At 42.6% G+C, this 24792-nt stretch overlaps 2 protein-coding genes across 4 annotated transcripts; both read left to right on the top strand.

Moving 5' to 3' along the window:
• Positions 1-562: 562 nt before the first annotated feature.
• chaf1b (chromatin assembly factor 1, subunit B) lies at positions 563-8183 on the top strand. Of its 2 annotated transcripts, none has more exons than XM_034128385.1 (14): positions 563-625; positions 976-1116; positions 1697-1829; positions 1954-2074; positions 2542-2645; positions 2798-2894; positions 3024-3108; positions 3498-3591; positions 3707-3776; positions 3869-3960; positions 4082-4241; positions 4558-5178; positions 6656-6744; positions 7620-8183. In XM_034128385.1, the coding sequence occupies exons 2-14, from the start codon at positions 991-993 to the stop codon at positions 7718-7720; spliced, it is 1893 nt and encodes a 630-aa protein (XP_033984276.1). In that variant the 5' UTR covers positions 563-625; positions 976-990; the 3' UTR covers positions 7721-8183. The 2 variants fall into 2 exon arrangements, with proteins under 2 accessions (XP_033984276.1, XP_033984277.1); XM_034128386.1 differs by having other exon boundaries at positions 564-625; positions 971-1116.
• A 1604-nt stretch (positions 8184-9787) lies between these two features.
• On the top strand, positions 9788-18462 carry si:dkey-229b18.3. Of its 2 annotated transcripts, none has more exons than XM_034128730.1 (7): positions 9788-11090; positions 11721-11794; positions 12019-12247; positions 13023-14992; positions 15468-15680; positions 16705-16835; positions 17556-18462. In XM_034128730.1, the coding sequence occupies exons 1-6, from the start codon at positions 10769-10771 to the stop codon at positions 16807-16809; spliced, it is 2913 nt and encodes a 970-aa protein (XP_033984621.1). In that variant the 5' UTR covers positions 9788-10768; the 3' UTR covers positions 16810-16835; positions 17556-18462. The 2 variants fall into 2 exon arrangements, with proteins under 2 accessions (XP_033984621.1, XP_033984620.1); XM_034128729.1 differs by having other exon boundaries at positions 9789-11090; positions 15465-15680.
• The last annotated feature ends 6330 nt before the right edge of the window (positions 18463-24792 follow it).

Below are 24792 nucleotides of genomic sequence, written 5' to 3'. Positions count from 1 at the left end.
CAGTCGTTGAACAAAAAGTAAAATGGTAGTGGCACACATGTCCCCTCACACATACTTTACCTCCAACTACATACTACAGGTTTAAAAAGAACAACAATTGTGTGCTTTAGTTGATATACATCATTTGTGAATAAGAATTTGATCATGGGAAGGGCATAAGTTAATAAGAGTAATTCAGGGTAGAGTAAAGATTTTAACACATGTAAATGTTTGACCTAAAAAAGTTGTATATTATAGAAAGTAAAATACAGAAAACAAATGAAATAAACAAAAAACCACAATGTCAAATACACTAAAGGGGTTGCACATATTATCTTGACAGTGTTTATGTAGTGCTTTATTTATTTGTGACATAATTACATTTGGATTTTTGGATATGATATTTGCATAAAATAATGATTATGTTATATCTTATATAAAGAATAAGTTAATAAGTAATAATAATAGAACATTCTTTGAAGCTAAAAAAGGTAAACACCATTCTAAACTGATATTACGGTAATGCGGCCAGACAGTCCCCGCCTCTTCCGCGTTTTCGTCCAATCACTGCAGCTCCCTCGGCCGGAAGTTTTGAACGGATCATACGCGGGAAATTACTTTTCGCTTCAGCTGGACAACAGAGGAGGTAAGACTGTACTTTACTTTGAGATAACTTCAAATAAACACAAGGATAATGTATAAACGTATGTAACTCAGCTGTTACTGTAACCAACCTTCACACGTATGTAAACGCTTACCCAATTTTGTCATTTGTATGCAATGTTAGTTAGACGTCATCCCAACAAACCCGCTAAATGTAGTGCTAACACTAAAAGCTAGTTAGCATTCGTTTTCAGTGACTTAAGTTCTTCTGTAACCCGTAACAAGGGCTCTATATTGCCAAGTATGTAGAGATATATTATGCAACTTCAGCCCGTTAGAAACTTTTAAAGGTATCACATTTAATACTTGCATGTGTTTTCCTCCTGAGGTCAGTCATTCATATACAAAATGAAGGTGGTTACGTGTGAGATTGCATGGCACAACAAGGAGCCAGTCTACAGTCTGGACTTCCAGCACAGCCCGGATGGTCGCATTTGTCGGCTGGCCACAGCTGGAGTGGACACCACAGTCAGAGTGAGTGCACAGTGATGGACAAATAACATACTAGTCCGACCAAGACTCACTATATTGACCCGGTGATGTAAATCCGTGCCTATGCGTTTGTCTGGCATAAGGCAAAGCAAATGTCACTTTAAATATGTGCATGCATTGGGCAGATGGGCAGATGTGCAGACCCAAAGAAGGGAGTTTTCACATTGTGTTAAAGGAAACATCATGTACCATTGCTGGTGGTTTCTGACAGAATATAATAATCTTGCATCTTCATATTGACATACCTAACATGAAACAGTGCTTAGTACAGCTTTTTAGATATGCAAACTGTTATTCCTGCAAACCATATCCCACCAAACAAACATCAATGGGTATGCTAAGAAAGCAAATCTACCATGTGTAATTAAAAAGTAGGTTTCTAATCAAATTGTATTATATCTTAAGACATGTTGTCCTCATACTCCCATTTTTTTATGGGAGTTTTATGATTGAAAATGTAATGAATTGGTACATTTTCTGTATTTACTTGCAGCTGTGATGTACAAGGTCGCAGTCCTTTACAGACAACATGTTTAACTGTTTTGTTCTCATGTTGATGCAGCTGTGGCGGGTGGACATGGGCCCTGACGGGAAGGCAGTGGTGGACTTTCTGTCTAATCTGACCAGACATACCAAGGCTGTGAACGTTGTGCGCTTCAGCCCCAATGGAGAGCTGCTGGCCTCAGGAGGAGATGGTTGGTCTCACATTATACAAAGACACTAGGTTTAATTTGTATTGTAATTCTCAAATAAGAACAGAAGATTTCAAATCAATGGCCTTCAGTAATTCTAGCATGTTTTTTTGCTTTGTTGCTACAGATGCAGCGATTCTGCTGTGGAAGCTCAACGACTCTAAAGAGCCCGAGCCGATACCCATGTTCCAGGAGGATGAGGATGCTCTGCTCAACAAAGAGAGCTGGACTGTGGTCAAGACTTTAAGGTATGCTACTCTGGCAGTAACCATATCAGCGGATATTAAAATATCCCTGTTAATATTGTGAAGTTCATTTAAACAAACATTTTTGCCACACTTTGCATTTGTTTTGCTGGGGGAAACGTGTTACATTTTCTTTGTCTGTTTTTTTTTGTTGTATAATTGTATTTATTTAATAAAAGGTGCAGCAACCATAGTTAGACTATTTTGTAGAGAAACTGTAATTCTACTTTTCACTTTGAAATTGTCCGATTGACAGGATAAAATGAATTTAACCACGGTAGACAAAATCTTGCCCTGCAGATTTATAAGCCACAATGCAGAGATTTTGGTAATAGATCCTTATTTAATTGGTTAAATTATTAAGAGTTTGGAGATCTACTTGTTTGATCTATTTGCTATCTGATAGGTGTAGACGTGTAGCAGCAGTATGGATATACAAAGGGATTTCTCATCATTTAATGTGTCTTTAGGGGTCACATAGAGGATGTGTATGACATCTGCTGGACACGGGACGCAAGCTCCATGATCTCCGGGTCTGTTGACAACACGGCTATTATGTGGGACATCAACAAAGGTTTGCTTTGACTCATAAATATCTGTGTATTCCTTTCAGTTTCATCTGTTATATTTTGGATTTCAGTAACAAATCCATGATCATATTTAAGTGTAAGATTACATATTATTTTGCGTCTGTATTTATGCGTTGCAACTGTTTTATGTGTTCAGGAACGAAGCTGTCCATCTTGAATGACCATAAGAGTTACGTGCAGGGGGTGACCTGGGATCCTCTGGGGCAATATGTAGCCACTCTCAGCTGTGACAGGTACAACAACATGGATCCAGACCCCTCATGGTCTCATTATGCGGCTAATCTACATGAAATGAATGTATTTGATGTTAGCCACTAGTCACGTTTGATACCTAAGATATTTTTGTCTGTCCTCCTCTTCAGAGTGATGCGTGTGTACAGCACTCACACCAAGAAGAAAGCCTTCTGCATCAGTAAGATGAGCTCTGGGCCTCTCGCAGAGGGAGAGGTCAGTACAAATGTTCCTTTTCATGATGCTCTGTTGAGTCACGAATTGTTTTACATGTGACTAAGGTCTATAATTAGCCATATACTACACTTAACATTGTCTGTCATTTTAAATACTTTGTAATATTGTCAGAGAGCCACTCTATTTCTCACTATTTCTATTTTATTTGTATTTACTTGCACATCTCAAAACATTCTCTTGCACTATTTTATCTGTTTTATGTCCTATATATACGTTGGACTGTTGGAGGAGCCTGTGACTTAAGTTTTTCTTTGCCATATCTACACTGTAGCTACTGTGCATAGGACAATAAAGCCTTGAATCTTGAGAGAAAAAACTCTGTGAGGCAAGCAACACACTCAGTCCTGCATTTCTCTCAATGTTCGCAGGTGAAGCAGCACAGAATGTTCCATGACGACAGCATGAGGTCGTTTTTCCGTCGTCTTTCTTTCACACCAGATGGGTCTTTCTTGCTCGCCCCAGGTACCTAGATAGCTTGCTCAAACTGTGGTTCTAGCTGGCATTTACCAGGTGAATTTTTATTGTTGTAGAATCCAAATGAACATAGCTTACATGTTGTCAACCTTTTTGACCTCAGCTGGGTGCGTGGAGATTGGAGAAAACATCATAAATACCACCTACATCTTTTCCAGGAAGAGTCTCAAGAGGTAACTTTTGTGACATGCAATGGTATACTTAGTTTTTCTACGCAATGTTGTCAATTATTGCTGATGCACAAACCTCTGTCTGTGTGTTTTAGGCCTATCGCACACTTGCCATGTCCGTCTAAAGCTACACTGGCTGTGCGATGCTGCCCCGTCTACTTTGAACTGAGGACCAAGACGCTAGAAGGCAAGACCGTGTGACAGTTAACAAGCTGGAAGGATTATGAAGCCCTCACTGCTTTATTGTCTTTACCCTTAATGTTTTACTTGTCTGTGTTGTTTATTCTTCCTCCATTTCTCCTCTGCAGATGGTACAGTTCAGACTCTTCCCAACGTCTTCCAGTTGCCGTACCGCATGGTGTTCGCTGTGGCGTCTGAGGACTCCATCTACCTGTATGACACGCAGCAGACCCTTCCCTTCGGCCTGGTGTCAAACATCCACTACCACACACTCAGCGACCTCACATGGTAAACCAGGGATCACTTCTATTGGCCATTAGCGTTCTTGCAAAGCTTTACATCTTTTTCAACATTTGTGGGAATGAGCATGTATTTGATAAGAATGTATACTTACTAAAACATATGTAGGAAGATAACGTCCTCTTTATAAGCTTTAATTGGTCAACTTTTTATACAGCTGGTTAATAGGCACAACACGTCAAGTCACCTAAATGGGTTGGGGGGAATAAGCATAACGCTTCAGCCTTAGATCATTTCAAAATATGTTTCAACCATGTTTAAGCCCTCCACCTACTGACATGTTTTCATATTATCTCCTCTTTAGGTCCCGGGACGGCTCCTTCCTGGCGGTGTCCTCCACAGACGGCTACTGCTCCTTCCTCTCCTTCTCTCCTGGGGAGCTGGGCACTGCGCTGAAGGAGCCCCCCACCCTGGAGATCTTTACACCAAGCACTGCTACTGAGAAAAAGGGCAAGAAGTCGGCAGCTGCTAGAAACTCGTCTCCCCAGACCCCCACATCCCAAACCATCATCAGCAAAGTCACCCCTCTCACCCCTGTCACCCCCCTCACCCCTGTCACCCCCCCAGAGGAGAAGAAGAGCACCCCGAGTGCCAAGTCCAAACCTCAGCCCCGAAGAATCACCCTGAACACCCTGCAGGGCTGGGGGAAGCCCTCCTCCCCTAAAACCACAGCTCCCCCAGCCCCTCAGACCCCAACGTCTGAGAGCTCCAGCGCACCCTCCACTCCCCAGGCTCGCATCGCCCCTCTCACCCCGACCCAGTCCTCCTCAACACATCCACGTCTTACCCCTCTCACCCCTACCAATTCGTCCACAACACAGCCCCGCATCTCCCCCCTCACTCCCTCCACCCCTAAGGCCAGTGGTAATAACGCTGGGCAAACGACTCCTAAAGGTACCACCACCCCAAAGGGGCCCACCCCAAGGTAATTGCAAAAGGAGGTATTAGGTATGATTTGTCCAGAGTTGGCAAATATAAATTAGTTTATTATTATACCAATGAAAGTGTGAACATTTTTATTTCCACACTTATGCTTTGATCATCGACAGGTAGGCTTTTTAATGGACAAAATGGCAGGAATATGTGTGTGTAGTAGGGCTGCAAATCATGATGATTTATCAATACTTTAATTTATAATATTTCAAGGTTTAATTGAAACTTCGGAGTTGGTTCTTCCGTAGCCCACGCTTAAGCCTTCCACTAAGTTTTATAAAAACCAGTAGTCTTTAATTTAATCCTGCTGACAAAACAACAAACACATCCAAGTGCATAACCACCTTGTCTCAGGTAATAATGATAAATCAAAATTCACAATTAACTCGTGTTAATCAATAAATGTAAAGACATTATTCTTGGGTTAGGAACAAGATATACATACGTTTTACATAATCATTAGTAAATAAGTAAACCTTTAAAAAAAATAAAAATATCAAAATACCTTATTGTAAAGGAATAAGAACCAATCGGGTCAATGCATTTCTCTTGCATGGCTTTCTGATCTGAACCCCACAGGGAGACTGTTAAGTGAACCATGTATTACTGATATACAGTGGAGAAAAAACTAATACGAAAGATGTTTAACTAAATCTTAAATTGGACAGGAAGCAGGCGTAGTGAACCAATCAGTGAGTTTATAGGGAAAGCTGTTACGTTTGGTTAGTATTTAAGCCAAAGAGTAAATGTAAAATAATGTATTTCACAGCAAGAACCTAAACGTTTCCTCTCAGAGTATGTACCTCTGTTACGATGCACTGCATGGTGTGAAGAAGGCAGGTGCTGCTTCGAAACACAAGTGCTTATGGTAATTTATGGAAATCCTTGAACTATTCAAATGTGACTAGCATCAGACTTTAAGAATGAACTACAGAGAGCATTCTGCATCCCCCTCCCTCCCCCTGATGATCAAAGCTGATTATCTCTTAAGATGCCGTCTACAAATGACTACTAAACGTCAGAAAGCACTGTGATGTTTAGAAAGTGTAAAATGCTATTTTTATATAATATACTTTAACAAATGCAGGATCAATTAGGAAGGCTGTAATGGGCTTGTGATGTTTTCCTCTGTTTACATGCTCAGTACGGGCTGTGAGAACAAAGCCCTGTCTGGTATGGGGGATCCGTTGGACCCCCCACTGACTATAAAATAATAATCACTCTGACAGACTGCGTGTAGACAAAGGCAGGCCTGCACATGCTTTTGTATTTGCCTTTTATCTGTAACTTTGAGCGTTCGCCTTGGCTAGTTTTGACTAGTTGGCAAGGACTGGATAAGTAGAACATAGAGACATGAAGCAGAGCAGTGATTGACTTTGTTCACTTCAAGAGTAAAAGTCGTTGTACTTTGTTGTGTTTTCTCACGCTCGAAGCCTCTATAACATTTGTGCTTTTTCCATTTGTTTCAGGAGGGTATCTTTGACTACAGTTGCATCCCGATCTCCAGCTGTTAGTTCACTCTTCCGCACTCCCTCCTCCACTGAGAAGGCCAAACACGGTGAGTGAGGGTGATACTCTGACTACCTTAATGATGCAAGTATGAGGCTGATGTCTCATAAATCCCCCTCCCTCATTGACAGCGTCACAACTTGACCTCTGTTGTGCTTAGGAATGCACCAACCACCTGTACCTCTCCTGGTACCGAGTCAGAAACCTCAACACAGGATGTTTTTTAGTATTTCTTGCTGCAGCAAACTCCTTATAATAATTTGTATGTGAGATAGCAGTCTCTCTCTTCAGATAAATGTAAATCAGTGCATCCCTATTTTTGATCAGTGTATATTTGCAGAAACTGTGTTAAATCCAACCCTTTAATGACATTTGCTATATGTATTATTTCTAGAGCTTAAAACGTACCCTCAACAATATTACTGTTGCTATTTGGCTTATTTTTGTAGGTTTGACTTTTCCATTGGGTATGATAAACTTGCTGTACTGGTCAGAGTAATTGCTAAGATTTGGGAACAAAGTTGTTAACAAACCAATGGCCTGACCACGCAAACCACTTTGCTTAGAGGTCAAACTGAAAGTAAACAGACAACAAATTATTATTCATTGGACAGGAAAATTGTGTTTGTGCTTTGGCAAGTACAGCAGACAGAATGGAATAAAAAATATACCATTTGATTTTGTTTCTTTTTTGAATAATTTCAACTAAACTGGGGCTTGTTTAAATTCTGTATAATCACCTGACTTACCATGCTGACTTGCCCGGTGCAATAAATAGCCAACAATAAAAAATAAGTACCAACAACTAGTAAGGGGGAATTCACGTCATGCCCTGTCTCCTGCATTTTAATGATTAGTGTGTTTACTAGTCAGTCTATTTCAGGTGTAACCCTGTCACTAAACCTTTCTGTTGCATTTCTCCAGAACGCCCTTCTCCTACCAACGATCCGGTGTGCCAGCCTCCAGAGCCAAAACGGTCCAAGACCAGTGAGCCGGCAGCGAAGAGCAGTGCCACCCAGACTTAATGTGTGATACAGTGATTTCAGAAAAGATTAAAAACTGCAGAGGGAGACGCTTCAGTGTAAAAACAATGATGTTCCTCGTGGATGAAGCACCACCGTGTGTGGGTTGCTTGTACTTCCTTAAAAAGCTGTATCCTCACATAATGTACTTGGTTATAAAACAAACTGTCTTTTGTATTAATACTTATTTTTATTGTGTATTTTTGTATCATACATTAACAATGTTTTTTTTTTTTACATTTAGATGCTTAAGTGAAAAAAAAGAGTTCTGTTTTACTTATTTTAAATAATGTGATTGTTAAACTGCTGAAAACCTGGAGAAGAAGAAAGAACCACTTCAAGGTTTAGTGCCTTGTGAAAAACGATAAAAAAGTAAAGTCTTATTTAGCTGAAGACTGCGGGCCAGCAGCTTAAGTGAAGAGCTCAAATTGTTAAGTCTTTTCTCATTGTCTAATAAAGGACGTTTCATAAATGTTGCCTCTAAGTGTTTTTCAGTGTTTTTCAGTACAAGGCTGTGGGATGATTCGTGCTTTTCCAACTACAAGCTGCTGATGGTTATGAAAAAATGTTCACTTGTGAAAAGTATGTCTTTGTGTTCGACCAAACTGATTGTGTGCACCAGGATAATGCAGGGTTAATGTTGCTGGGTAGATGTTCATCAATGATGTATTTTGGACTGTAACCAGGATTTTATTTGTATTATCAAAACCTAAACAAAATGAGACCATGTTAAACATATTGGGATTTACACAAAATATAAGGATTATCCAGGAAATTACCAATCCCATGCATTTCCTCTTGTAGAACTATAACCACTGAATCCCCTAAATTCAGAGCATGGGATTTATGTGTATTATAGTATTACATGGTTACTTTAGTGCAGTCTTAACTTGGTTTCACTGTTCAATACATTTTAATGCAAAGTGTCAAACAGACTTGCTTCATTTTCTACTTTTTAAAACAAAATGCTATCTATATATTAAGTGCAAAAAGCTACATCTAATGCTCAGTCATCGGAGTACACATGTCTCATAAGCTTTCAATGCTCATGGATATATTTAGATAACTTATTATCAATGCATCCTGTGTTTGCAAGTATTTTTGTATAGCAGTTATAACTAAGTTATTTCGGTATATATGATTAATTATAACATTCCGAATGATTAGATAACACTTAAAGGTGGGGTAGGTAAGTTTGAGAAACCGGCTCGAGATACACTTTTTGTTATATTCCATGGAATGCTCTTAACATCCCGATAGCAATGAATATCTTAAGTGCTTTGACAAAAAATCCATAAAAAAATGTCATCTGTGGAAGCCGTAGTACTGTAAAAAGCACGAGCAATCATTTTAGCCGGCCAGGCTAAAATAACTGGATGGCCTCCCTGCCTGTCAGCCTTCCATCTGTGCACAAACTTATCTCGTGCCCTCATTGGTCATGTGCGCGTTCGTGTGTGTTGGAGGAGGGGCTCTGTAAGGAAGTGGCAGATTTTTTCCGGCTGTTATTTTCCAATTCTAGCGATCTCGAGCTGGTTTCTCCAAAATTACCTACCCCACCTTTAAAGACAAACATGATGGTCAATACAAGACAGAAACAGGAAAGTCATGCGATCAATTACAAACAAGGTCTTGATGTTGCCTTGAATGGTTGAAGGATTTACTGTGGTCCGACTCAGAAATATATGGCACATTCAATGAATACAATCAAAATAATTGTTTCTGAAGATCAACTATCTTCGGATGTAATGTTATCCTCTTCTTATGCATTTGTAACACTTTATACATTTGCTGCTGTTGTTGAGCTTTTATATATCCTTTTGTGAAATAAAAAAAGTAATAACCAGTATGTTTATTACAGTATTGATACAATACACAGTGGGTTCTATGTTCTGTATGATGGGTGTATTATATTTGTAGCAAGTGAAGCAAATTCTAGTACTGGCATCGTGTGAGAGCAACCTACCTTGCTGCACTGGGAAGAAAACTAATTTCAATGGCAGCTCTGTCAGCCAATCACATGCCGTCTGGCAGATTCTCTTTAAAGCTTCTGCTAATAGCCTTTGTGTGAAGGCGGGGAAAACTCGTCTCGGTTAGTCTGCTGATTAGCAACAAACAGAAGGTTACGAGTTTAGAAAAATAGAGAATTTCACCGACATACTGGCTTTGCGGCACCGAGAGAGCTACTAACTAAGTCGGGTGTCTAACCGGAGCTTGTTGGGTCGCTTTTGAGGAGATTGAATCTTGTGATTTTGAACATTTCTGACTGATAGCGGAGACAACCTCGCTTTTAGGTCGTTGGTTCAAGTGGCGATGCTGAGCTGATAGCTGCGTCATCATGTTGCTTCCGACTCGAGTTGGCGAAAAGAAATCTCAAGTTAACGCCGGAGGTGAGGCTGCCCGCCGCCATCCATCCCCGGAGGGCCACTCCCGACCCCTGAGACAGATGGAGACGGGCTGCTGGTGAGCGTTTCGCGGGGATCGCCTGTTCATGGGGTCGCTGTGAAACTGGTGACTTTACATCACTTGTCTCGGAGCTGTTGGCGCGATACTCTCCTGGCTGCATTTATTATCTACACTCGGATGGACAGTCTAACATGTATATTGTTGTGGCGTAGATTTGACCAAATGCTTCCCCAAAAGAAAGTATTTTGATATTTTAGGGATGTTAGCCACAACTGTTTGGATAGTGAGAAGTGATGACAGCTAGTGAAATGCCCATCTTCTTCTTTGGAAAAACAAGCTTTTGTATAAGCCATAATGAGAGACGTTGCGGTTCATTTAAGCTAATAGGCTAGTTTGTATCCGTCCACTAGGGTTTGTCAGACTATTAGCAGGGTGGCAAACACTATTTCTTCTGTATTTATTGTTAAAAACGGTGCTCTGTTGTCTGCTGTCACCGTATCCACGTGGACTTTGTTTCAGGTCGGTGGGTAAAGTTAGGCGTTCAGTCCCCCGCTGGGACTGATTACTTCAGAGGGAGCAGCTGTGGTGCTTCTCAGCCAAAGGCACAAAGTTACATTTTTACAACAGAATATTAAAACAATTGATAAAATGGCCGGCGACTGCACCCACATGAAGGCTCACTACACGAAGGCAGAGACGTTTTGTCCGTCCAAACCCTGGTCAGATGAAGACGGAGACAGAGGGATGAAAGGGCGTGGACTTCCCGCACGGTGGTCGCCCAACTTTGAGACGATAGACGGGCTGTTGTACCGCAAGAAGCTGGAGAAGGGCTTCTTCAACTACCGTGAGGTCTTGGAGGAGGACCGGAGACAGGAGGCCCTCTCCACCTTTCACCGGCGGCGCCTCGGACAGCCCCACCTGTCCCTGGAGGAGACTTACAAATGTGTGGCTGAAAACTACTGGTGGGAAGGTATGAGGAAGTTCACTGCACACAGCCTGGTACTTAGGATATTAAGGTCCAAGGCTTACATTGTATACATTAACATAAAAATGCAGTTACTTTACACACATTCACAATGTATGCAAGTATCATGTTTATATATGTCAGGCAATGTAGTAGGTTTATCTATTATAGTATTCTAACTTATTCTGTACATGTTATATTGTGTATTCTTTAGATACTGTATTGATGTATACAATGTGTATTGTTGATATGTATATATTTAGTGTTTATGTCTATTTATTTATATTATAATTATATATTTTATATGATTAACTTGTGTAATGTTCGTTAAAATGCTTCTGTGACAAAAAAACAACAATTTGGGATGAATAAAGTAAATGTTATCCCAAATGCATCTTCTCTTATATATCGCCAAAACTAGCTGTATCTATTGTGCATAGCCATTTGAAACAGCACTCACTAGTGATTAAATCAATCAAAGATGAAGACATGTACTCACACATGATTGAAGGCTCCTAATCATGTCACTTGCTTTAGTTGTTTGTGAGACAGTGCATCCAACATTGTCAGACTTTTTATCAACATCAGACACCAATGTTGCTGGAGGTTTGATATATTTTATTTTTTTCTTCACAGGGATGTACTTCCAGATCAGAGATTTTGTCCTGGGCTGTCTAGAGTGTCAGAGCCAGCACACCAAGAAACCTAAGGTACATAACTGTCCTGCTGTCATTTTAATTTACACTCATCAAACTTTCAGCTCTTTCATTTTATCACTGCCTCATTTTCTGCATCTCACACATTTTAATCCACACCTTCTCACTCTCATTCTCACCTAAGTCTTGCTCTCACACTCTGCAAGTGCTTTACACACATTGCAGTACAATAATGATGCCTCTCTATCTTCTTCTGTTTTGCCGTCTTTGTCTCTCAGGGGCTGGGTGGCAGAGGATGTGTCACCAAGACGATGGTGTCACACAGCGCTGACATGCTGAGCAAGCTGAGGAATCAGCGGGAGGCCGGGCTTTTCTGTGACATTACACTGCGGACCAACGGACAATCCTACTCTGCCCATAGAGCTGTCCTGGCGGCCGTCAGCGATCACTTCCAGGAAATCTTCACAGAAATGGACTCCAGCATGAAATCAGACGTAGATCTCACCGGTAAGATTAGGGGCCAAAGTGACACAATGAAAAAACATTGCTGCAAGAGATCTGTTTAAGTTTAGTTGGTCGATTAGAGCTGCCTGAACCTTGTACCTAGATGTCCCCAAAATGCTTTTATTCTGAACGAAACAGTTCCACTTTAACTCATTCAGTCATTAGTATTTTTTTTAAGCTCATCAACAGTGTACCTAAAAAAAACGATTTGACTTCACCACTTGATTATTGGTTTCGCTGTTAAATGTCAAGTCAATGTCTAGTGCCCATTATTTTTTCACATAGATATTTAACTATCCTTTATGACAAAGTGTAAATCTTACAATCTACAAGCTGGTACCAGTAAATGTTGAAAAGATGAATTGTGACTGTGTTAATACATTTGTTTGTATGCAGTCACAAGACCGAAGACTTGAGTTGACAAGGTTTCTGATGATTATTCAAACAATGGTTTGTATGTATGCTACTGAAAGCTGCATTAAAAAGTCCTTTTCGAAAGGGTCTGCCTTGGCAGTTTGTAAAAACCTATTTGATCTAGAAATTTGAAGTTTAACGATCCATAATTTGAATTGGGACACAGCCCTAGTCTGTCTCCTCATTTACGCATCTTTGATACATGTCATAAAAGCAGAAATGGCCCTAATTAAAGTGCTGGTTATATGGTCTTTACCATCATGTTTACACTTTGCTCCCACTCTGCCTGCTGTTTACTCACTTTCATCTTGCTCACTGACTGACCAGGGTTCATATGTAATTAAAGGCTCCCATCTCCTTTCAGGCTTCAGTGAGGACAGCCTTCTGTCTCTGCTGGATTTCTCCTACTCCTCCACTCTGTCTGTCCGCCCGGAGGACCTTCCTGAAGTTATCGCCATGGCCCGCCACCTGGGCATGTGGCCTGCTGTGGAAGCCTGCTCGGCCCTCATGAGAGAGCAAGACCAAAAACTCCATCCCGGCAAGGACTTTACCTCAGCCTGTGCCGGCGCCTGTCATGAGCATCACCGCCAGCAGAGGGTAGGCAAAAGGAAAAGGGTTTCGGATTTCGAGGACAGTATGAACGACTGCTTCAGTCTGAGGCTGGATTCATCAAATGAGTCATTAGAAGAAAGTCCAAGGCACAATTTGCGCAGGACACCAAAAGCCCAATGCCATAATGGTCTCCCTCTGAGCCCCTCACACAGGATGAAGCTCATGGACTTCAAATCTCCCTCTTCCAAGAAAGCTGCCACCCCTCGACACACTACATCCACCCCACAGTCGCAGAATTACTCGCGCATATCACCATCAAACACCCGTCTTCTCCGCTCCACTCCTGGGGCTGCCAAAAAGGTTCAGAGATTGCTACCCATGCCAGAGAGCCCTCGAAAAAACAAAAAATCTCCCTCTCCCAAACAGCATTCCCGCACCTCAATGTCAAGGGCTTCAAAGGTCACTGTGTGCAGCCCTGTGAGGATAAAGCAGGAAGTGGAGGAGGTTGGAGAGGATGAACAGGATTACGCAAGAGCACAGGAGAAGTACCATCTGATGAATGTTCTTGGGTTACAGAGGACCGCCCTCCTCCCAAGACCAGAAGATCTGATTGGCTGGAGACAGAAGAAACGATTAAGAAAGCTGAAGGCTAACAACTATTCGCTGACAAAGCGTAGGAAACCACGCCCTGCCTCCCCAGGACGGCCATTTGGGGCTGTGACGCTGTCGCTGCCCCTCTGTAACCCTGTTAACACTCATCTTCTTAGCAAGTCAGCAAAGACCAAGCCTTTGGGTCCCATCATCACCGGGCTGATGACACCAAAGAGGCCAAAGACCGTCCCTCCGAGTGACAGGAGCATGAGAAGTAAAGGTACAATACCAGACATGTTCCGCCCTGCATCAAGGCCTCCCTTCATGGGGAGGGAACTCAGGCGGTCGGTGAGGAGGGGTGACACTGCCCAGCAGCCTCGGAGAGGCTACGCCATCAAAACTAAAGTGAAAAACACGGTCAGGATTAAATCAGAACCAACTGAATACTCTCTCTCAGGTTTCCCTCTTTTATCAAACAACCCCCATGACCACACACCCCACAAGTTTCCACCCTCACACAGGACACAGGCCCAAAATAAAGTCACTGTAGAGAGTGTCAGAACGCTGCGTTACAACAGCAGCCGACCTGCAACAAAGGCTAAGCTTAAGCAGGCCTCCACAAGGGAGGTGGGTAAGACAAAGTGTAAGCCCAGAGAGGAGGAGGGGAGGAAGGTCATGGACACTAAACCGAGAGTGAATGTCAATGAACCTGAGGGGCTCACGTTTTCAGACCAGCCTCCTCCCGCATCCATCTACAACCACCCTCTGTACAAAGTCATCAAAGAGGAGCCAGCAGACCCCGTGCCCGTCGGAGGAGCCTTCCCCGATCCCCCCTCACCGGACCTGGGCAAGCGCCAGAGCAAGCCTCCCATCAAGCTACTGGACTCAGGCTTTTTGTTCAGCTTCTGTCGGCCAGCAGGGGGCCCGATGGCAATACTGAAGAAAGAGGAGGAGAGCGTGGATATCTGCTTAACACGCTCCGTGTCACAAGTTGGGGAAGGATTTGGAGCGGTGGAATCCCCCCACAGGTCGCTGAGAGCCAGACCCCCCGCCCCGCCTGTGGTAAAGAAGGAGAGGGTGGAGAGGAGCGTGAGCCAAGGCAAGGCTCAGAGACCCCGGCCGAACGCCCGCAGCATCAATCCTCAACTGGCTAAATGTGCCGGGTTGAAGGCCACACGGACCAAGTCAAAGGTAGATCAAAGAGAGTACACATTTGTGTTGGTAGCTAACTATAAACACAGTAAAAGGGCAGTACAGGAATGACTTAAATGAAAGTCAGAAATACATTCAACCATATCCCCTTCATCCTGTTGCCACAAAATAATCTAATATCTGTTGAGCAGTTAGTCACCTTATTGCCTTTTTTAATGATGCACTTATTTACAAGACATTTATGATCACATCTCTGGCGAAACACAAGTTTTAAAGTGGAGCTTTTGTAATATTCCTTTTTGAGAAACGTTACTGATCTGTTGATTTAAATGACGTAACTGATTAGTTAACAAAATCCTAAGAGTGTCAGACGAATACAAATGTATTAAGTGAAGTACAGCCCAAACGTGAGCTTACTTTTATCTAAACCTTTACATTTTCATTCATGATGTTTATTTCATCTTTTTTAATATAATATTTGACTTTCCCTGTCTTCTTCCTGCATCTCCAGCAGCAGGTGAGACGCCCTCGGAGCAGCAGGAGTTGTGTCAGGATGGACGCAGTGTGTCGGGCCAGGCTAAAGCAGCTTAGAGGGCCACGTAGTCAGGTCCCCAAAGCCCTCAAGGCGCCCCACGCCTGTCCGGAGTGCTCAACCTCCTACAAGAGCTGTGACGCTCTGATCATGCATCGCCTCAGACACATCGAGGGCAAGCACTGGCCATGTCTGGTAAGCACTGACTCGTACCACACGACTAATGCATCAAAGTCATGACCCCGAGCACCAGAACCCTGCAGGTTTCATTCCCGCCCAGAAACCTCAAGCCTTGTGATTTAGAGTCAAAGCTAATCATACTGTGAGATTCAAATATGACAGGTGTGTCAGCGTGAGCTGGGTGTTCCCATTGTGCATTGGTTTGAAATAAAGTGCAGACTTTTTTGTCAAAGTACATTTACCTGGATAATGTACCTGTTTACAATTATGAAATGCTTTTTCTTTGCTTTAGTAATTCCATTTGATACTTGTCAGACAAAGATCCTGGAGGTCGGACTTCCTCCTTTGTATAGATGAGGCCAACAAGACATTACTTTGGATGTTCTAGTAGGCGTATTCTTTTACGTCTGACAGAATAAGGAGTGATATACTGCTTCAAGTGAGGGAGTTCAAGAACCTCTGAGTCTTTTTCATGACTTTTACATTGGAGATGACAGTCATAGATGAATGACCTCTCTGGGCATTGACCTAAATAATATATTGAATACAAGCGGCTTAAATGTACGTTGGGTGGCTGAGCTTAGACTTGGAGATACATTTGAAAAGGGGAGGGGCTCTACATAACAACATGTAGCTTGTGGTGCACAGGTAAAATAATACAGACCCTTTTTTAATATAAATTGTGAGCAGTTCACGAGGGAGCTGAGAGTAATGCCGCTTGCTGTCCCTTTTTGTAAGGGCCCAGTTCATCAGGATGCCTCCTGGGGGCTTCTCATTGGTGGGCCCAGGGGTCGACCAAGCTGGAGAGATTATTGATGCGTTCCAGTGATCCGACCTCTGATAAGCTGATATAAAATATCAAAGCTTTGCTAACCTATTTTGATAAGCTAACCAGTTGCAGGCTGTATCTTCACATTTGTTGTACACAACTGAAAGTACTTTAAATGTTAAGTACTTTTATAAAAATGTAACGCTTCTCTGTTTGTCTCTGTCTATTTATAAGCCGTTAACTCTCTGTCCTCCCCTTTCTGTCGTGTAGCTCTGCAGTAAGACGTTCTTTCTACTGAGGAATGTACGGAGCCACATCCGCACACATGACCCCAAGTTGTACAAATGCCGGAGCTGCATCGCTGCCGGAAACTGAAGCAGCCGAGGCTCAGCGAGACTGAGGTGGGTGAGAGTAAAATCCATTCACACCTGAGTTACGGACCGTCCACACAGCAGCGTTAAAAAAATCTTGAAACGCTTCTGCCCATTCACTTTGAATGGGGTGACGTCACTTTCCCTCACTTTTCGCCGAACTGCATTGTGGGCAGGCGAGCGGAGATTTTCAGGATTTTCAGGATTCAAAGTTGAGCAATGTTCAACTTTTGAGGCTGAGGTGGAAGCGTCAGCCAATCAAATCCCATGTACGCAAATCTGACCGTTCAAGCTCTAGCCAATCAAACGGCGTGTAAGCTGGGAGAGACATACCGCAGTTCATTTCCTCATATTCCAAAAAATGGAGGAGAAATTAGCGGTAGGGAATCACCCGGTGCTTTATGACCAGTCCCTATTTACCTACCGGGATATAAACCGGAGGAGCCAGGCATGGAGGGAGGTGGCAGAGACAGTGGTAGGTTTTCGCCTGTTTGGGGAGTTTATATCCAGTTTACTTCAAACTGTTTTGCTTCGTATGTCGGGGGCGGGAGATTCATGTGATTGGTTGTTGGTGCCTTGCTCGCAAAAAATCCCCAAGCTTCAGATACGCCCACCTCCAAGATTTTTTTAACGCTGCTGTGTGGACGGTCCGTTACACTTTTATGGCTTGGACCATCACTCCTAAAACTTCTTCATCAGATTTGTTTGGAACATTGATTTCTTGTCTTGACATTTGTGTTTATTCTCCAGGACGAAGGCTGTCCGTGACACAGCGAGCGGGCTGAAGCCAGAGGCACATGATCGATCAGCAGCTTGTACATAATGAATTCGTCACACACGAGCCCGCGGTCTGTGGGAAGGCGTATTTTCTCTGATTCTAATCATTGCCGGCGCCAATGACCGCCAATGTTATTTAAATAACCAAATGTAGGTTGCTGGTCTTGTTTCTGTAGCTACAGAAGGTTAAACTTGAACATTACACTCAGGGGGCGGGGAATTTGATGCCACGGTATAAAGTGATTTATTGTCATGGTTGTGTATAAAATGTAAAGTAATTGTTATAACTTTTACTGCTACTTATTGTTATTTTTCTATGTATAGAGGATTTCTTGAGTGCACTTATATAATAGCTTATGTTGTGAACCTAAGAAGTGGTGGTGAAATTGAAGATTTTGAGTCTATGGCGGGAATACTTGAAGTGATGCAAGCGGGGGTCTTAGGAGTGAGACTGTCCTTTAGGTGTTTCAGTGGCTCTGTGTCCTGTTGGCATGGTAACTTCTAAACGGCTTGACCAGTCCCTCTTTTCCTATCAATCATGTAATCTCTACTGGTCCCGAGTCGTGGATTTGACTCCGGTTGCTATGGGGACACCACTGCATGTGTATTTGCATTTTGCAGGCCCATTTGTGGTCCACTGTCTTTTCTAAGGCTGCCAATTTTAAAAAGGGAAAATGTTTCTTGTTTTTAAAATGTGAATTTCTGAATAGTAATCAACACAGCTGTGTCATTACAGATGTTTTATTGATCTCCTCTCACTTTAATCCAAGAAAAAGACACACGTCGTCTTGTTCTACTTTAAATTCCCCTCCTACTGATTACATGCAACCCGTTCACATATCCTTATCTGTTAAAAGACCGAATAAACATTTGCCTTTTATGTCTTGTTCTTGCTTCAATTACATTTTTAAGTATATATAAAACTATTTCAAAAGGTGGGTATCATGTTCTAAGTAACTTGTGTATAGTAGATGTATATGTACAGTAGTGGAGCTAATACAATTACATTAACTAGTAATATTAACAATTTGTGGTAAGAAAAAACCTAATGTCTTCCTAGCCTCTCTAATTGCTTCTTTCCATTGTCTTTTTCTGGACAGTATGTTGGACAAAACAACCAATAAGAACACCAGACTATTCATTTAAAAAAAAAAAAGATTATTACCATGGAAAAATATTTGCATTTAACCTACTACATTTTGATTGCAAAAATACTCCCATTACTAAGGGAAGGTGGTTATACGAGACACTGGATGTGGAGGAAGTGATCCAGAGACACTGGATGTGGAGGAAGTGATCCAGAGACACTGGATGTGGAGGAAGTGATCCAGAGACACTGGATGTGGAGGAAGTGATCCAGGAGGAATGAGGAAGAGCTTCAGGCATTCATCACTTCTTTGCATCCTTTCTCATTGGCTCATCTGCAGCTAAAATGAAAGCCTTTGTGTGCAGGCGAGATCAAATACAGTTAACTCTACCAATTTAAGATTAAACTTTGAGTATCACCCAAAATCTATTTAGTAAGTACACCAATATATTGGGACAGGGAATTTACAACAAGGAATAAAAGTATTTGGATACAAGAAAGGAAAATAACAGCTCAAAGCAGATCAAAATCATAGTCAAATCTCATAGTTTGAGTTTAGTTGTAAGATAATAAATAATGGAAAAATAGATAACTCACTGTTTGAATACTAGCTGTTAATTATATTGGATGTCAAACTATTTGAATGCATCTGGGGGAAAATTAGCAGCATTATTCACCTTTATCAAAAGTATTCAAATTGCAGATGTAAATCATGTGCAGAACAGACAGTGACAAGGCACATTTCCATGACTTCCTCTTGTCATTAATATTAGCATGATAACAAAACAGAAGGGTGGAGGGGAATGTGCACTGTACAATAAAAAAGATGCAGAAAACAACAGATTAGAAATAGTCTTAAAATGTATTTCAGATCAATTTAAGCTAAATCTGAACGACTGAATGGTTGATATGATTTCATGCACTGTCATTATTAAACAGTATCTGAAGCAAGATACCCCCCCCCCCCCCCTTAACCCACTAACTGTTTGCTCACTCTGGTCTCTGCGGTGTTTATCCCACCTGCCTCCTAGGAAGTGAAATGAGTCTCAATACTGACAGATGCCTGACTCATTATTAGGCATTCATAAATAATTATATAACAAGTATTCCATTAGAATTGTGTTTCCAACATGAAGTTCGTCTAGCCTTATTTACTTTTAATTGTATAGCAAATTGTACACACTGTTCTTTGTATCCTCCATTATTTGTATTATGTGATATAAATCAATGAATACAATGATAACAGAATCAATTGCAGGTTTCAGATTGTTCTTTTTGACACTTCAATTGAACATCTTTTCCGTTCAAAGTCACTTTTTAGGTATATTTTTGACGTATTTTGATGATACTGACAGATCTGCATGAACAATTCACAGAAGTTGTGTGTAGTCCGTACAATGCATGTTGTGTTTAGGTGCTGCTGTCTCTGTAAGTTAATGCCAACCACACTTGAGCAGACTTTCTGTCATTATTATGCAGGAAGATTAAAACACATATGTGGAAAATAAGACATTAATTTGTGTTGGGTTGCATTGTTTTGGGAATTTTAAATGTATTTACTATTTGCCATTGACATTATACTAATTTCTGTCCAAACTACCCCCCACCTCACTTTGAGCACATGTTGAAACTTCAGTATTTTGAGGCAAGTGGCTCTAACCCAAACATCTCTGCAGCTGAATTTCTCCCCAACTGTGATGGGGAATTGTCAAAAGAGAATATTTCAGCAAAGAAGTCTCACTGGTGATGAGGATTCTCATTAAACCAGACAGACAGAGGAAGCAGGGACTTCTTTGTTCTATTTGTGTAACACTCGGCAGAAAACACTCACATTAATATATATTTTTTTTATTGAGCGTTAGAGTTAATTATTCAGGTTTCAGTGTAGGCCTATTTGTCTCCAAATCTTACAGAAACCTATAATCTTGACCTGTACCTTATTCTATCTAATAAACAGCCCTTTGCTGTAGTACTTCAGGTTTTTAATTGTAAATGATCTGCTTTGCTGCCTCAAAACAACCCCTAAGCGTAGCTTTATTAAACCAACAGTACCCAAACCCAACACTAGATGACAGCCTGCACTAATGGTTAACAATGGCCGCTCTGTCACAATTTGACTACAATGCAAGCCCTATGAACCCCTACCTCTGGAAAACACCAGACACCCCCAATCTCAGAGTTAGGGAAAAACAGTTTTATAGAGCACATTTAGAAAGAAATGTGTGAGTGTCCACCTTTCCATGACTTCTAGCTAAGCATAAATTACCTGTATGTTCCTACAATTATTTAGTGACAGTAATAAGTATAAAAACTGAGAAAAAGGTAAATGATTCTGGTACTCTTAATTCTCAAAAGGTCAATGATGGAACCTGTTTGGAATTATTGTCAAAATAAACTCTTTAATTGCAGGAAAGTGATAGTAATAGTATGTTCATATGTCATGACGATTCAGTCCAACAATATTGTGCAGATATTTGCTATAATGAATTTAAAAGGCCAAAGGAAGGCATGTTGAAGTTAAACCCCAAAATACCATTAGCCTGAGTATCTGTTGCAACTTGCAGCTTATTATAGCGTAAAACTCTCAGTGCCTTCACGCTGCAGCATTATTGGGGGGCCACGGTATACTTTTTCAGACTCATAACCGACAGGGCTTACTTGGGTTACCCTTGTCCCACCAGCGACTGCATATGTGGGCTTATGTGAGTTTAGGGAGCCATGGAGTACGCCCAGGAACAGCTGACAATTTATGCTAGTGGGGCCCCCACATTCTCAGAGAGAGAGAAGAGAGGGGGAGGGAGGAATAAGGGGGAGAAGGAGAAAAAGAAGGGGGGATGGAGATGTTAGAAAGAGCAAGGAGAAGAGTGAGGAGCAGACCTGAGTTGGAGGGTTGAGAGAAAGAGAGAGGGAGGGTAAAAAAAAAGTGGAGAGAGAGAGAGGGAGGCTGTCTTGTTTGTAGCTTGTCAGCAATTGCTTGAGACAAGCTTCCCCTCCATGTGTGAAAGCTACTTGGCAGGAATGCTTGGACCGTACCAAGTGCAGCCAGGCGAGAGGGGGGATCCGCAAGAGGAACAGACCCGGATTGAAGAGCCAGTAGTGTGTGGCTGAAGTAATCCTTCGGCGGTGGCGGCTCTTTGATGTTGTATCTTTGTGGATGTGTGTGTGTGGAGAGGAGAGGGAGGGGGGAACGGTGTGTGGGTGTGAATGAGGCTGGAGAGAGCGTTCTGTATGGATATGTGCTCTCTCTGCCCAGCAGCAACAAAAGAGAGGGAATGAGACACCCCCCTTGGTCCCCCCTCCTCCCGAGCTCTCAAGAGAAAGAAAGCTAAAAAAAAAATTAAAAAAAGGAAAAGAAGATGATGAAACCTGAAGTGGTCCTGCAGTGTGAATTGCGTGTGTGTCTGCGAGCATACACACACGGATGCTCATATGTGCATCTGCATATTTGCCTGTGTTGCTCTGCATGCATGCCGTTGTGAATAGCTTTTCCAATGTAATCTGTTTACTAACAATCTGTGCGCATCCTGTGTGTGTGTGTGTGTGTGTGTGTGTGTGTGTGTGTGTGTGTGTGTGTGTGTGTGTGTGTGTGTGTGTGTTGTGTTCAGTCTGTGGGTGTTTTTTTTTCCTGCTTGCAATTGTCTGTGTTCGACTGTGTGGTCATGTTATGTGTTTTCTCCCCAGTAGAGGCTGTTATTGTCCTAAGAATGTGTGTGTGCCTGTGTGTGCCTGTGTGTGTATGTGTATGTGTATGTGTATGTGTATGTGTGTGTGTGTGTGTGCGTGCGTGTGTGTGTGTGTGCGTGCACAGGGTCAATCTCCAGTAGCCTGTTGCTTTCTGCTCCTGACTGCTCTCAGCTCTGCATCAGGAGGAATGTAGACTGAAATGGATTCCTGCAGGATTCCTCTTCTCTGCCTTCATTATTCCCACTGCTGCTGCTGAACAAACAGACACACACACACACACACACACACACACACACACACACACACACACACACACACACACACACACACACACACACACACACACACACACACACACACACACACACACACACACACACACACACACACACACACACACACACACACACACACAGATTTTGCTGCCTGCTGACACAAACAGGAATATTTTACAACCTGGCCATAATGATTAACACACGACAAGCAGCTTGCTTCTTTCCTCCCTAAAAAACTCTAGAAAACGGACCTCTCCTCCTCATCTCCTCCCATTTTCTTAACTTTCACTCACTCTCCACATCTCTCTCGTTTTCTCCCTGCCTCTCATGTCATCACAGACGCACACTCTGCTGTTGGCAGTCACAGTGTTTTATTTCCACACTCATCCTTTGTGTGTGGAAAGCAGTAAAGTTTGAGAGCGTCCAGTCAGCAGCAGCAGAAGCAGCAGGCTACCGAAACAGCAGCAGCCTCTGTTACACAAGTAACTGAAAGCTCCTCTCATCCCTTCACCCCGGCTCATCATCTGTTTCCACGGCTTGTGGTACAAAAAAAAGGAGGCCAAGAAACGGAATGCAATTTGAAATGAATTAGGCCGTGAATAATTTCCAGGATGTCAAAATGTATCGGGGTGAAGGCGTTTATGTAATTGGAGCACTTGGTTCACTGTAGCTTAAGAGAGGACATTCGTTATTGGGACTTGAACGCATCGCACACACGTAACGAAACACACACACACACACACACACACACACACACACACTGGCTGACTAACATGTTTGATATGTGCATGTGTATGCGTCGGTGCACACCTACGTTCACACCTGAGTGATGCAGTTGATATACTCGACTGTTCTGACCTCATTTACATGTCCTCCTGAGGAAGTGTACTGTAAAGAACGGAGGGGACAAGGCAGAAAGTGGAGAGTAGAGATGAGGAGAGGAGAGAACGGAGAGGGAGGCAGAGAGGAAGAGAGAGCATGATGATAGAAAAGAAGAGATGAGGAGACGAGGGAGAGGATATTAAAAAAGGAGGTAAGGGGAGATTACAGGAGAAGGAGAGAAAAGGAGGAAAGAGGACGAAGAGGGAAGGAGAAGAGAGGCGAGGAGAAGGAGAGGAAAGGAGAGAAGGACAGGTGAGGAGAAGACGGAATGTATATGAGACAACAAGGAAAGGAAAGAAGAAAGAGGATTAGATGAGATAAGAAAAGAGAGGATAGGAAAGGAGAGGAAAGGAGAGAAAGGTTACTGAAGAGGTGATGACAAAAGAAGAGTTGTGCAATGTAACGTGAAATGAAGGGGACGAAAGGCTGAGTTGAGGAGAGGATAGAAGAGAGGAGAGGATGAAAAGAAGAAGAGGGTTAGAGGAAGAGGGAGGGAAGGGTAAGGAAATGAGGCAGGGGGAAAGGAAGCAATGGAGGGCGTTTCGGGAGGAGAAAAAGATTGGGGAGTAAAAGGATAGATGAAAGAGAGGGAAAGTTGAAAGGTAAAAGGGGGCCGAGAAATGAATGAAGATGGTGGTGGAGGAAGGCAGGGATGAAGAGAGGGAGGGAGGGAGGGAGGGTGGCGGAGGAGGGGAGGGGAGTGGGAGGGAGGGAGGGAGGAGGGTTGATCTCTGGGGTTTGAAGCACATTAGTATTCATGGGGAAGAGGAGGCCACAGACAGCAGAGAAACAGAGGGACCAGACTGAGAGCAGCATACCACACAAACACAAACACACACACACACACACACTCGTAAACACATACACACACACTGCATGCAAGCAGCGCTCACACATCCCTCTGTGTACGTGCCCACACACACACACACACACACACACACACACACACACACACACACACACACACACACACACACACACACACACACAATGTGGATTTAGATGCTACACAGGGGCAGGGCCTAGCCATTCCTCGTACTCAAAGAAGAGACAATTGCTCTCCATCTTGTCTAATATCTCCGGTGTGCACATCAAATCTGAACCCCCCCCCCCCCCCAGAGACGATTTAGCGGCTGAGGCCTCCGAAACCGCACGCGCACCCCTGCTGGCCTCGGATCGAATCGCCGCCTCAGAAGCGCCTCCCCTGTGTTCTCACATGCTTGGCATTCCCTCCTGATCTGTCAATACAGGCGAAACACATCGGAGGGCTATAGATGACGTC

This window comes from Trematomus bernacchii, unplaced genomic scaffold (genome assembly GCF_902827165.1).
Source record: "Trematomus bernacchii unplaced genomic scaffold, fTreBer1.1, whole genome shotgun sequence".
NCBI lineage: Eukaryota > Metazoa > Chordata > Actinopteri > Perciformes > Nototheniidae > Trematomus > Trematomus bernacchii.
The sequence above is the reverse complement of the archived record's forward strand: the minus strand, read 5'-3'. Positions and strand labels throughout refer to the sequence as shown.

Coding starts and splice junctions, on each gene's coding strand:
- chaf1b (XM_034128385.1), top strand. CDS start 991: ATGAAGGTGGTTACGTGTGAGATTGCATGGCACAACAAGGAGCCAGTC. Junction 3,109..3,497: donor GGCCTCTCGCAGAGGGAGAG/GTCAGTACAAAT, acceptor CAATGTTCGCAG/GTGAAGCAGCACAGAATGTT. Junction 3,961..4,081: donor GAGGACCAAGACGCTAGAAG/GCAAGACCGTGT, acceptor TCTCCTCTGCAG/ATGGTACAGTTCAGACTCTT.
- si:dkey-229b18.3 (XM_034128729.1), top strand. CDS start 10,769: ATGGCCGGCGACTGCACCCACATGAAGGCTCACTACACGAAGGCAGAG. Junction 11,091..11,720: donor TGAAAACTACTGGTGGGAAG/GTATGAGGAAGT, acceptor TTTTCTTCACAG/GGATGTACTTCCAGATCAGA. Junction 12,248..13,022: donor ATCAGACGTAGATCTCACCG/GTAAGATTAGGG, acceptor ATCTCCTTTCAG/GCTTCAGTGAGGACAGCCTT.